Source organism: Chanodichthys erythropterus, chromosome 3 (assembly GCF_024489055.1).
Source record: "Chanodichthys erythropterus isolate Z2021 chromosome 3, ASM2448905v1, whole genome shotgun sequence".
In the NCBI taxonomy this organism is placed as follows: domain Eukaryota; kingdom Metazoa; phylum Chordata; class Actinopteri; order Cypriniformes; family Xenocyprididae; genus Chanodichthys; species Chanodichthys erythropterus.
Genome location: NC_090223.1, coordinates 35,718,299 through 35,732,788, shown reverse-complemented (window position 1 = coordinate 35,732,788; position 14,490 = coordinate 35,718,299). Strand labels below are relative to the sequence as shown.

Sequence of the window (14,490 nt, the reverse complement as noted above, 5' to 3'; positions counted from 1 at the left end):
ATTCACAAAATCAAAAACAGTATTTATGACCAGCAGGACGTGTTCTAGTTGTCCTGTTATTTTTATTTACTTATTTATTTGTGCTTGATCTTCTTGTCAGCACCTGGTTTTTAGTGGTCTCACTGGATAAGCAATGACAATCACAAATCTCTTCTAAATCTGTCTTTTGTTTTCTGAAAATCTGAATGCGATTTTATTTATTCGCAATTATCTAAATTCTGAATTGAACTCAAGATTTCAATCGCTATTTTTCAATGTGTATGTGGTCAATCTGTCTGTGATGTAACTCTAATTTGAGGATATATTGAGTTGCTGAGAATAACATCATTCATGGACTGAAATAAATGATGTGAACAACCTGTTACCTGCGAATGTTACAGACTGACACTGTTCAAATGACTTGTGCTTGTACTGTTTTGTTTCATTGCCCTTGCTTTTGTTCATGTTTAACAATTAAAATAACACAGCAGTGAAGTCCCAGAACTCAAAGACTGGTGCATAAAACTATTGTTTATTTAATTAAACATTGATCCAAAATACAGTAATCAATTAATGTTGCTGTAAAAAAAAAAACAAAAAACAAAAAGCAGATCTTGGTCTTTATCAAATGAAACCACTTGTAAAATAGAAAAGCTGCAGTATATTTTACTGAATTTTTCTTGGAATAATGTATGTTTTAAAAGAACGGTGTCACTAAAAACAGCTGGTTGGCTAAATAATGAAAAGCCATTTGTAAACAAGTTCCTTACTCTCATTCAGTCCTGAAAATCCTAAATATTTACCCAGAAAATTAACCCCTGGTTTCACAGACAAGGCTTAAGCTTGGTCTCATACTAAAATGCAGGTTTGAGCTGTTTTAACTAAAAGCAACTTGCACTGATATATCTTAAAATGTCAGTGGCATTGTTTTGTCTTAAGATGCACACCAGTAATATTTCTTTTTCAAAGGCATGTTTATAAAAGCTACATGAATATCCTGATTGAACCAAGGCATAATCCTGGCTTTATCTAAACTGTTTGTGAAACCAGGCCATAATTTTTTCTCAAATCAAGCAGTTTGGGCTCAACAGATTACAGAATATCATAATTTCTGAAGAGTGTATCTCACTAGGTGATTTGCATTATAAAATTATTTGGATGTTTTTCAAATGTTGACCCCTGAATATGGTCAAGAATCAGATTTGACCTTACAACATTTAAATTGTATTGATATAAAGAAAAGCAGAGCAGTATTTGGACAGATGAGAACAGAATGTTCTCACAGAACAGTTTTACCAGTCATCAGTATTCATGAGTTTGAGCTCTTATTGCATAAATGGAAGATGTTCCTTTTGGACATGGGATAAATATGGGATAAAAAAAGCATCTACCAATGGCCTTGCAACATCCCATTTAAAACAGCACCTTGTGGCTGTGGTATAAAACCTACATATGACACCAAGAGTATTAGATAAAAGGACTACATTACATTCTCTGTGACTCAAGTTGACTGGTCACATTAGTCAAGAGTGAACACGTTCATTTACACAGCTCAATTTATTGTACCAATTTTGGGATATTTTAGCATACAAAATGTTAAATATTTTTGCTCTGATTAAAGAATGTTCAAATCACCTGATCTTATAAGCAAACAGACAAAGTTTTAAAGATATTAGTTTACCTACAGTGCAATCCATTGTAGTATATGAGAAGGCAGTCTACAAGGTATTGGCACAATATGTAGCAGCTTTCAAATGAACAGTTGTCAATTGATATATATGCACACACATACCCTTCTTACTTTAGGATCATCTCTTAGGTTCAGTGTCCTACAATAAAAATAAACCACAACTGAGACAGAAATATCCACCACACTATTAGTTTGAGCAAAAAGAAATAAAGAAAAAGTAGTACATATGTCCCCCTCTGCCATTGATTAGCAGTTATGTTTCTGTCTTTGGGTTGTCTCTGAGCCCTCTCCATATATTGCTACATGACAAGAAGGCTTCAGTTGGTTTCAGGTTCTGAAAAAGCTTGTGAACTGAATAAATATAGATATATTTTTATATCTTGAGTTACTGTTTAAAAAAAATTGCTGGAGTGCTACTAAGAAGCAGCTTATGGAAAACATATAAAACAGGTTCACAGGTTATTTGAAAGTCCCTCAAGGCAATAAGAAGAGGAATTATGCTGTTTTTAGACAAGCATGATAGTTATCTGCTGTTAAATGTTAAAAGAGAATCTCACAGAATCATGTCCAGGTCACGTTTCACCACTCAAAAAAAAAAAAAAAAAAATTATATATATATACATACACACACTCATATACAAGGAACTAATTATTACAACGTGTCTATGATTTAGTAAAAGGAGAGAATGAATTAAAATGTCTCTGTATTAGTAAGTAAAATTAGAAATTAGCAAGATGTTTTGTATAACCACATTATTTTCATTACTATTATACTTTACAATTTAAATATTTTTCAAATAGAATAATGAGAATTGGGTCTTTAAACAAAATAAAAATGCATACATTTTAGGGTTGAAATGTGACCTGAACATGTTTTTGATGGTTTTGTGTGATTTACCCTTAAATAAGTAGCACAGCAGTCAGCACCTGTAATTAATCTGAAATCAATGTGTCTAACAGAGATATAATTCTCACCCAGTTTGCTGGTTTGCGTTAGTTTTGTACAAGACGGGAAAACAGCTTTTTAGGCCCAACATTACCTGTCAATAAACTATATCAGACCCAAAACTGGATATGGATGCATACATTGTTGGTTGGGACATTGTCTGCTGAGGTCTTATTGTTTTATCTCTTCTAGGTAAATGACCTTGGCATTATATAGTCTGCAAAAGTTTTTCTATTTCCCCTCTATCTCTTGCGCTCTCCCTTCTGTGTGCGTTTCTTCTCTTTGTCCTTGCGCTCCTGCTTGGCCAGCTTGTCTTTCTCGCGTTGCATCTTGTCCTGTTCTTTCTTCTTCTGTGCGTCCTCTCTGGCCTGGTCACGCTGCTGTTTGCGGCGGTTTAAAACATCCTCGACATTGGTGTTTTTGAACAGGGCTGGGGCTGGCAGTGAAGGGAACAGTTCATGATACAGATATCTAATCTAAACAAGGTAGATCACACTGCAGCTGTTCCTACAACAGTACTACAGTACAGACACTAAACAAGTACTTATACACTTTGAACATAACCAGAGGACAGATCTTTTCCTAGAGTGATTGTTTTTATTACATAGTAGAGTGATACTATGTAATAAAAATATATTTTTATATATATATATATATATTTTTTTACATAGTATCACAGTGGAGTGATACTGTGTAAAAAGGATACATTTTTCCATGGGTATTCCCACTGCAGCTTGTTCTTCCTCCTCATCTTCAGTACGAACGTTAAGGAAACTGCTCCACACTGGATCAGCTGAACCGTGAGCTTGAGAGAGACTGAGTGATGATTTGTTCTCAACAGGGTGTCATGGAAATCAATACAGTATACAACAGATATGTATTTAAAGGATATTCTTCCTCATCTGTTACATGAGCATACTGAGCCAGTAGAGCCTCTTTCCTCTTCTTGGCCTCTTCCGACACCTCCTTCTGTTTGACCACAATCTGTGCCTGCTTCTCTATCAGACTGGCAATGGCCTGAACCTCATCTGAAATCAGAAAAAAAACAAGACCACCTCACAATTTTACAAAAACAGTGGCTGAAAAAAGATGATGATCCAAATTCATTAAAAAAGTATTGTAAAATAATATAAATGGTTTCTCTACAAAAACAAACAAAAAAATGTACAAATGATTTTTAAGGACCATCAAGAACATGTACACTACCATTCAAAAGTTTGGAGTCAGTAAGTTTTTAAAGTTTTTTGCCCATAATGCTGCATCTGTTTGATCGAAAGTGCAGTAGAAAGGGAAATATTGTAAACTATTGTTACAATTTATTACTTTTCTATTTTAATATATTTAAAATTAAATTTTCTGTAACATTACTCCAGCCTTCAGTATCACATTCAGAAATCAAGATGATTTGCTGATCAAAACAATTGTGCTGCTTAATATTTTTTGAGGAAATCCCGATGCATTTTTTTTCAGGATTCTTTGATGAATAGATAGCATGCATTTGAAAAAAAAAAAAAATATATATATATATATATATATATATATATATATATATATATATATATATATATATATATATATATATATTACTGTCACGTCTGATCGATATATGCATTTTTTTTAATTAATACTTATATTCAGCAAGGATGCATTAAATTGATCAGACGTGACAGTAAAGGTATATTTATAATATTTAAAAAAAAAATAATAATAAAAAAAATTATATATATATATATATATGTGTGTGTGTGTGTGTGTGTGTTCTGCCATTTAATTACACTAAATATTGAATGGAGACACAAATGCACCACACTGCAGTATTAAACTGGTATATGGGGTAAATGTGATTCATCTTTTCCTACCCTCCGTCTGATTCTTCGCTGCAGATCTGCTGCCACACTCAGTCCAGTGTTTTAGGATCTGCTGGCAAACCTCCTCAAGCGTGTCTTCTTCCTGTGAGAATAAAGTGACCTCTGTTTACCAATGCAAGTCTAACACGTTCATGGAAACGACTGTATTTTAATGGTTACACTGACTTCCCACTATAACACAGATCTACCTTTGCACACACCTTATGTAAACCTACATCCAAATATAGGTTCCGACATAAAGGGCAAACGTGAAATTAAGTTACACATGTTCGATTATTTATTGAGTTAATAAACCGGGGAATGGCAACAAGCGTTTGATCAAGTTTCACACTTTAATTGCTCGAATGGAGGGAGGGAATAACAGTTTATAACATATAAACGTATTTCGTGTTTATGATGAGTTGGTCTTAACAATGCTTAAAGTTGGCAATATTCACAACAGCAGAGCCACTCGTGTGAAAGATCTTGACAGCTGAGTTGAGCGTGCGAATGTCATGCGCGTGCACTGACCAGAAAAGCGGAGAGAATGCCCTGTAGAGCATCCTTCTGCTCTTCATCATTGTCCTCTTCCTGAAGCACTCCGAGTATATATGCCCCGTAAACTTCTCGGTCTACTTCAAGGGAGTCCAACCGGTCGTTCAGCCAGTTTTCAAACTCCCCGGCGATTTGGTGGGGCGCCGCCATCTTGACTGGCTGGGGTCCTGATAGTGAGGCGGGATGTCCGCACAGAATGCCAGACACAAATGCGGAGCACTAACTTTCAAATGAAGCCTTTTCTTCTCATTGTTAATATATGTATACTTAATTGGCAATAAAAAAAGCATCAATACACAAGAAACATCAATACACATACTTTTCAATGTGAAAGAATTAGCGAACTATGTCATTATTTACATTTAATACTTGCGTTTTGATATAGATTCTATTTAGGTTGATATTCATATAAGTGAGTGCCGCGAACTGTAGTAGGTGTCGTGTGAGAAGCTTATTTAAATGCTCATAACTTTAAAAGCATCATGTTTTAAACATGCCTTACTTGGTATACACACGTCCTATGCCGCAACATGAGAACAATACAGTTGCTTTTAAAACCAGAGCTCACCGCTAGAGGACAGTAGCTGCCAACGTACTACTTTCCTGGCGACTGAAGTCACAGGTACATGTCCGGATCCAGGTAAAGAAATGTTGGATAGCTATTGCATTTCAGGTAGTGCTTTTTTTTCTCTCTTTTTCTTTTCTTTGTGTGTGTGTGTGTGTGTGTGTGTGTGTGTGTGTGTGTGTGTGTGTGTGTGTGTGTATTTTAGCAAGAGATTAACACATTTTATGTGGTGTGCACAGTTATATGCCTTGGGAATCATAATAAGAGTTGAAACCAACAGTCTATAAAGGCATCATATATGCTGAGGCCTAAACCTATTGTATGGTGTGCTTGAGTTTCTGTTCAATGAACTGTGTATGTAGGTCTGCATAACAGTGTGTTCATGCTTAACCATATAAAGCCTACTGTATCATTTTTGATACATGCATTTCTAAGGCCTCTAAAATATCAAAATGATAAAAACTTTGCTTAAGAACCCGTTGTATATAATCTAAAACATGCCTTCTGCCCTCTGATTGATAGGTCATGCTTTTCTGTAACTGGTAAAAGGCCTTTTAGTTTAGTAAGAAATGTGTCCATGTGTTTTTCCTATTTATTATTATGTTTGTGGCTTATATTGTTCAAACATCTGAAACTTTTTAATGACATCTCTGTGAGAATTTTAAAAGGGATGTGTTTAGACAAATTCTGAAATGGTCAGGCTCTTTTAGTTTATATGAATGATATAGAGGAAATGTGAGAGGGGAAAGATAAAACATATAGAGACTGCTCGATAAAGCCATTCCCAGGCATAAGGGTCCAGGGTCGTTGGTCATGATGTTGCTTGTTGCTATGGGCCACTATTTTAAGCACTATTTTTATCAAGGGGATGCAGATTGATAGAAAGCGACAAGAGCCAGGGGCTGTGGCAGAGCGTGCGGGTGGGCATCTACATGCTCAGGTCCAAAGGCAAACACTCATGCTCTCTCCACCTCTCTCTCTGTCTCTCTTTCAAAGATCTCTATCTCCCACCACCCAACACTGAACCCCCTCCGGGACCAATACTGTGTCCTCTCTGTCAGTATTGAGGCTACCCACATCTGCATGTGACACAAACCTCCGGCCCACTTCGTGATCAGTGTGTGTGTTATTGTGTGTCGTGACTGCTTTCAGGGTGTCCTTAAAAATATTAAAATGTATCTTAAATTTGTTAAAGAGAATAAATTACAGTATGTTTGTTGAGGTTATAATTTGGGAAAATGCCTGATTATGATTAAATATTTCTCTTCGAATTCATTTAGTGAAAAACTAAATATAAAACTTGTCTTGATTGTTTTAATCTTTATTGTATTTTAGTTATTCCATTAAATATTTTAACCTTAATTTAAATATTAGATGTTAAAGTGCATATAAATTAAAATAAAAGATTTTTTAAATTTTAAGCGTCTTAGAATATAAAATATAATACAAAAATGTTTTCATTTTTATACCTATATAGACCTTTTACACGACAACGATGAACAAAAAAAATTTCCTTTGCATTTTTCACATACAGAAGACAACGTTGCCAATCACGGATCCGCAGAAAGCCCAAAGTAGTTCACTTTTTACGCATATGCAAGGGTCAACATTTGTCATCAGATGAGTATGCATGTACTGTATGCGCACCACCAGATTTTCGCACATGTGCATTTAATTGTTCTTGCAGTAATTCGTTTATCCACAAGGTGGCAACCGTGCCCTGGGGGCATCGATTCACAAGCTAGTCAAAGAAAAACTGCATAAACATAATAGAACAGAAAGTATTCAAGCTACAGCTACAATGAAGGCCTACATAGATGAGAGATTGTGCAAAGAGGTTAGAAAGTACCTTCATTTGTACAACTCTAGCATGAAAGAATACAAAGGTCCTGTCCCAAATGGCACCCTAAACCCTCACGGTCTTCCTCTGAATCCGCACTTTCACAACGTAATGCCGCTTTGACTGCCGGGTAAAGTCCTCTGCGTAGCTCACATGCCTTGTCCAAATACCCACACTTGCGGTCTTGGCCACTTGAGAGCTTGTGCACGTGACAGGAATTAAGTGCACAAAACTGTCCCATGTCTTAAAAGTGCCCAAGTGCAGTGCCCTTAATGCACGATAAACCCACACTATGGCCCAGTCCCAAATGGCGCACTTCACGTGGACTTTCGTGATCGCCGAGTCCACGAGTCCGTAGGTCGTCCCATTCAGCATTTTAACGCTCTGAAGTGTGCTCAGCAGCTCCCCCTTTGTACCCTTGAAGCGGTCTTCCACGAAGCCCACATAGATGCAGGCTCCGCACACTTTAACTACCAAGGAATCCTTGCGAAATGCCAATCAGACTACGGATGGGAGGAGATTTCGCTCAAGGGTAATTGATGACATGGCTGAGAAAAAAATATTTAAGTGTAGGTATCATTACAGTTTTTATGACCTAGGTGTACATTTTACCAGTTGTTACCTACAGTTCATACAAACATTATGGTCATCGACCAGTGGTTGATATCTCAAACATAACAATAGCGTGTTGAATAATACGATCGCATTGATTCATTAAAATAAATAGAACAAGGCATTACTGAGTCATATGTAAACCTAGTTTTTATATTTAAACCTGTAAATTCATCTGAAACTCATGCACATGTTTATTATGTGTTAAAATTGTAATCTTAGTTCAAATGGAACATTATGTATTATTAGAACTGTATACATTATTTAAATAAGCATGTATATATTGTCTAATGCCCAGGTGGCATAAGCAAAAGCAGGCTGTGTAGTTGACATGGAGATAATATTTTGCAAAAGAAAAGAAACCTGTTCTCGATGCTAAATATTATCCCCGAACCTGCAGCTCCTGTCAAAAAACAACCAGACCGTTATTTCCGGCGTGACGATCGAGTCTGTCCCAAAAATACTTTCAATGCGCCCTCGTGGACTCGCGCCAAGGGTCTGCACTACATGACGTCACCAAAGTGGGGACTCTGAGGACGTCCACAAGTCCGGAGTGTGCCATTTGGGACAGGGCCTATCTTGAATACCACTTCTGAAGGCTAAGCATATCCCATCATGCATTATGTTCGGGAACTCACATGTGGCATGCCCCGAAATCACGAGATGTCAGGGAACATTGTAAGTTAAATTAATTATATATTACATATAATTTGGTAGTAAAATATAAAGTGTTGCACATTTTATTGATGCAAAGATGAGTATGCTATATGTATTTTGTACAACATTTGCAACTGCTGTTTATCACTTAAAGAAGCACCACAATTTTAAAATAGTCTCTTCTGTTAGTTACATAGCGACCACTGTACAGGCATTTAGAAGTGTATTTTAAAATGCAAAGTACTAAAAATAATAATTAAAAAAAAGAAGAAGAAGCTGTAAACGCTTGCATTTTTTGCAAGACTACAAGTGTGTCCCATCGGGCAATCAAAAGTTCTACACACACTTGCAGTTTTCACGCCCACTAACACTTGAGCCAAATACAGGAAATACATCATGTAAGTAGACAAGTGGTCAAGTGCAAAGACCGCAAGTGTGGGTATTTGGACAAGGCTATAGTCTTGCGGGCTCAGCAGAAGTGTGCATCGAGGGTGCATAGCAGCTGCAAGGGGGGTGCTCACGAGCACCCTTCTTTAAGCTTAAATGACGAATGGGACACCCTACGGTCTTATGGACTTAACGGACACACGCACAGCGGTCATTGTAAGTTCACAAGACCGAAAGTGCACATGAAGTGTGCCATTTGGGACAGGGCCAAAGATGTTACATGTGTTGTAACTCGTGAGAGATTGCTGAACTGCGCATGCGTCGGATGCCTGTGTATGCGTTAGAGTTGAATGAAGTATACTTTACAAGGCTGTGCGTTTTAAAGGTTTAAAACAACTAAAAATACTGTAAAGCCACTATTAAAGGTGCTAAAGAGGTTCTTTTTGTCGACTGAGTTTTTGAAATGAGCGCATGGGTAAGAACAACCCCCCTCCTTCACAGCTCATTTAGAGGGAACGCCTCCCAAAACTCGTGCATGAGTATTGGAACCCGAGTGTTTACCACCGGCATTCACTGTGTTATTAAGCCGGGCACACATTTAATGACTAGCTAAAACATTCTGACTATGCTGAACATACAGCGTTTTTTTTTTTTTTTTTTTTTTTTTTCTCCTGCTCCTGAAGCAGATTTATATACTTTCACATGGAATTTGAACACTGACTGTAATCGCAGACTGAACGCAACTGGCTCTGACTGGACACGTTTGAGCGCGATCAGTCATAAGTATCAATTTACATTCATAATCGGCCTTACACTTAAAGCCGCGCACACACTTAGTGGATTCATTATGTCGGACTCACCGCAGGTAACTCATAATCTGGAGTTGTTACTCCATCGCATGCGGCGCCTGTGGAGTGTGGAAAGTTACTGGAGCGCGCAGCCACGCTCGTCTCTCACAAGGATTGTCATGGCAGTGATTGACAAGCCAGAGGGCCAATCGTTTACGCGATGATCGCGCAAACGATTGGCTGATGTTTTTAAGGCCCTACCTCATGCACAGATGATGTATATTAATATTATTCCTTTCAGTGCACCTAATAAATAGTATTTTATCAGTAAGTAAAGACAGTTTCAAGTAATATTGCAAAAATGTATAAAACAAAAAACATCCTCTGTAGCACCTTTAACACTGTAAGAATTGATTTTAAAATTTTAGTCTTGACTTTCAGAGCTCTGCACGGACAGGCCCCCTAGTACATCACTGACCTGCTGACCCTTACTCCTCTTCCTGCGCTCTTCGGTCCTCAGGTCAAAACCTTTTAATGATCCCCAAAACCCGCTTTAAAACTCAGGGAGACTGGTCCTTCCAAGCAGTCGCCCCCAGACTCTGGAACGCCCTGCCCCTGTCACTGCGAGTGGATGATTCTGTTGATTCTTTTAAAAAGCAGCTGAAGACACTTTTATTTAGGCAGGCTTTTAGTTGATTGGGCTTCTATGTTTTCTATGTTTTACTATTTTGTGGTTTTAATTTTTATTTTTTATAGCTTTCTAAGTTTTATTGTTTCTTTTATTAAAATTGTTGCTTTTGTAAAGCACTTTGTGATTTTATATCTGTGAAAGGTGCAATATAAATAAAAGTTTACTTACTTACTTATTTTGCATGCCAGGCCAGTAGTTGGCGATGTCACTTTGTAATCACTACGCGCCTATAGACTGAACACGTAATACACATGTACATGATGTCACTGTTTTCACATTATATTTTTATGGAGATGATAACTGTATCGTTTTTCAAAAGTGCATTTTCAGGCCCCCAAAACACTGTTGTCATGTAAATGAGCGGCCAAAACGCATAAAAAGTGTTCCGTTTTGAGTTGATAAAAATGTCGTGTAAACGGCCCCTGAATCAGGGTAATGCCATATATAATTTTTTGACAGGAATGAAAACAAGGCTGTGAGGGATAGAATACAGCTCTATCAATGGATTGTACTGTTGTTTAACAACAATGCGATTGTTCAGCTGACTAAACATCTTTCCAAAAAACTTAAGGTTGACAAAAACTCCATGCAACAGTTTTAAAAGTTGTGAAAATTATGTGATCTAGGACATTTATACAGTGCGTCCCATTGTAAAGACTCTATCCCTCACAGCCTCGTTTTCTTCTGCGACGATTAACCTGATTAAGGTCTATTGCACAGCCCTAATCACCATTCATAAGGTTTAACTGACCACATTGATGGTGTTTAAAACTTTTCCTCTGTAAAAGCCTTGCTTTTCTCATTTAATGACATTCTTGATGAATTTTAAATGAAAATAGGTATTCAACTCTTATTATTATTATTTTTAATTTGCATTAAAACATCCTAAAAAACTCTTTATTTCATTCTTTTAAACATGCAGATACTTGTTTCCGTGTAGCTGTGTGTGTGTAATATGTTATCCCTGGTTTCCACCAATAACAAAATCACCTGAAAATAATATTTAACTTTTTAGATTTATACCATTTTTGTGTGTTTGCATGCATGTGCTTTCATGTACGTGTGTTAACTGTGCAAGTTCTGGCTATAAAGGACGGCGGAACAATAGAGATGCAGAAGGTCACATATGTAGCCATTTTCTGGCATATGGAGTGGACAGCAGAGCAGAGGTTATCACTTTTCTTCCTCTGTCTTTCTCAGTGTGACAGCTCTGGCCTACACTATCTCTGTCCTCTTCAGACACTTGCGTCTTATCTTCAGTTTCACTCCATTCTCCAGGGCTGTCTTCCCTCAGCAAGGCAAGCGGCTCCCATTGTTTGGCCATCTTGTCTTATCGCTGCTCCGACCCCTCCTTTGTCTGTTTTCAGTTGTGTTTTTGCTCGTCAGTTGGTCTCGGTAAAACGGCAAACTGAGACACCGACAGTGAGAGGAGCCTGTCTAATGGAGTCTCATTCTGAGGAGAGAATAGCAAACAAACAATGGAGGAAGGAATAGATGATGGATTGTGTAATTCAGGAAAAGAGGATAGGGAGTGGTACACCTCATAATTTGCAACCTATACATTCTAAGTAGTATCAGAGATTAGAATTAGCTCTTCCCTTTCCGGTGGGTTTTTGAAGTGTTTTTTTCTTTCAGTGTTTTTAAAAAAGAAGTCTTTTATACATTTATTTAAACAAAGATACTATATAAAATAACTATTTGTGTTCTGAAGATGAACGAAGGTCTTATGGGTTTGGGACGACATGATGGTGAGTATCTAGTGACAGAAATTTCATTTTTAGGTGAAATAACCCTTCAAGATTACCGTTGAAGATTATTTCAATTCACATTTATTTGTATAGCGCTTTTCACGATACATATCATTTCAAAGCAGCTTTACAGAGAATGCATGTCAACATCACAATTTAGAGATTGCAGTTAGCTAATAATGTAATAATTTAGGAAATTAATTTACAATCACTGTTAGCAGTTTAACTGAACGTAGAAGCAATGAGCTCCTGGAAAAATGAATTACATTAACAATAATTATATATAGAATTAGAATTAGGATTAGATATAGAAATTGGGCAATGTGCATGTTGATCCAGATGATTGCGTCTTCTGAATCCTCGCAGGAGTTGGCGCCGTCTTTTCATAGGTGTTGGTCATCTGAGGTCTTCTTAAGAGGCTGGATCCAAACTGAAGCTGATGTCCTCTCATAAAACAGAAAAGCAAATGGAGAATAATTAGCGTAGCTGCTAAGATAGTCATGTGCAATTGATCTGGTATGAGATGCATTATGTGAATGCTTGGCTAAAGAGATGTGTCTTTAATCTAGATTTAAACTGGGTGAGCGAGTCTGATTTCCTAAGATAGAATCTGAGACATATAACTTTTCAATCACCAGCAAAAAAGTGTGTAGTTTAATTATGTAAATTGGGACACAGTTAGTGTCTACACTGGGAGCAAATGACATGACAAAACTATGTCCACATTATAATTAACAAAGCTGCCACATCGCATACAGTGTAGATCAGTTCTGTTGATTAAAATGGGAACACTTTAGATTTGTCGTGCCACATGGTAGAGTATGAAAGAAGCAAAAAGGTTTGGACGGAAGAAGAAACAGATAGAGAGGAGGTAATGAGGATCTAATTAGCTTATATTATAGAAATGTTGATGACAGAAGTGCCTGTGAGAGATACAGACACAAGCACACACACATACAGAGATGATGGCTGGGGTCAAGTGGCTGGGAGGATTAGTTCGAGTGTGTGGCAGGCAAATCTCAACTGGCCCTCAGAGGCGAAAAAGTTCACTGCAACTTTGGCTCCCTGCGATCGTGGCATTGTGTCATTAATCCGAATGTGCTGGTGTGTGTAAATACACACTCGTCCTTCCCTGTAGGTGTGCGCTTGCACCTCCCTGAATCCACCCATACAGCCCTTCTGAAATGTTTAAATGCAATTAAGGCAATGAAAATGCATGATGAATAAAGGAGTAGAGAGAAAAGAAAAAAGTGCTAATGAATCTGATGAATATTCAGGTGGCTGCATGGGCTGCTTTTGGTCCGGAGAGAGCTGTCTGTCAGCTCTGATCCGTTTCCTCTCTTTCTTCACTGCAGCACCACAAAAACACAAAGGCTGCTTGACAGGTCTTTTTCTAAAAAAATCTCAGTTGTATGAGTGTGTAAATTTGTATGATAGAAAAGAGGGAGGGCAGACCAGGAAAATTAATAAGTCAATTAATATAATTATAATTAAGTCATAGAAAAGTCATGGAAATTATATTGAATATACAGTTCTAATAGTTATGCTCTAAATCCATTTAAGTTTTAGTATTTTAGGTCTGCTAAAATGAATGCGTCAACTGATCTATTTTTTTTTTTTTTATATTTTTACTCAAAATTTTATTCATTATAAAAATAACCATGCTGATTTAAAATGAAAATGATAATTTTCTACTTTCTAAATGGATGTTATAGATCTAATCGTGAACAATTAATCTGATGTACATCACAATAAGAAAGAAAACATCTGTCGCTACTTACATTTCATTGTGACTTTAATTTACATGACTGTTCTAGGTCTAGTTCAAATTTAAATCACTTTAAGTCATCTTGAAGCCCCTCTTGAGCCCCAGCCCCCTGGTTGAGAACCACTGCTTTACTGATATCTTGATATCGCTTAAAATTGTCTATTTGTTAGCACATTCTAGTGTTATTGCTATTGCTCATGTTTAATGCAAGCAGGCTGTGAGGGTTTTAATTTTTGGCCATTTTTATTTTAGTTTGTGAGTTTTTCTTCAGATTATGAAAATGCTTTCATTTAGTTTTCATTTTTAGTTTTTGTTAATGATAACACTGGGGGCTGAAGTGACCTACAGGTTGTTAGGAATGCGTCAGCCATCCCTTTCCAGGTCACTGAACTATTCTGACCTCTTTTGAGCTGAGTG

The 14,490-nt window shown here is 37.1% G+C and overlaps 1 protein-coding gene across 2 annotated transcripts; it reads right to left on the bottom strand.

The window, feature by feature from the left end:
- Positions 1 to 497: 497 nt before the first annotated feature.
- ccdc43 (coiled-coil domain containing 43) lies at positions 498 to 5,470 on the bottom strand. 2 transcript variants are annotated; one of them, XM_067374567.1, is made up of 5 exons: positions 4,994 to 5,470; positions 4,475 to 4,565; positions 3,508 to 3,643; positions 3,322 to 3,371; positions 498 to 3,045 (listed from the first exon to the last, which is right to left on the bottom strand). In XM_067374567.1, exons 1-5 carry the CDS (start codon positions 5,165 to 5,167, stop codon positions 2,858 to 2,860), a joined length of 639 nt encoding a protein of 212 aa, XP_067230668.1. In that variant the 5' UTR covers positions 5,168 to 5,470; the 3' UTR covers positions 498 to 2,857. The 2 variants fall into 2 exon arrangements, with proteins under 2 accessions (XP_067230668.1, XP_067230658.1); XM_067374557.1 differs by having other exon boundaries at positions 3,322 to 3,431; positions 3,535 to 3,643; positions 4,994 to 5,467.
- Between the last annotated feature and the right edge of the window lie 9,020 nt (positions 5,471 to 14,490).

What these genes read in the sequence shown, in the direction of transcription:
- ccdc43 (XM_067374557.1), bottom strand. Translation starts at nt 5,167, where the DNA reads ATGGCGGCGCCCCACCAAATCGCCGGGGAGTTTGAAAACTGGCTGAAC. An exon ending in GCATTCTCTCCGCTTTTCTG is followed by an intron (nt 4,566 to 4,993) that starts GTCAGTGCACGC and finishes TTATTCTCACAG; the next exon opens with GAAGAAGACACGCTTGAGGA. An exon ending in AAAGAGGCTCTACTGGCTCA is followed by an intron (nt 3,432 to 3,534) that starts GTATGCTCATGT and finishes ATCATCACTCAG; the next exon opens with TCTCTCTCAAGCTCACGGTT.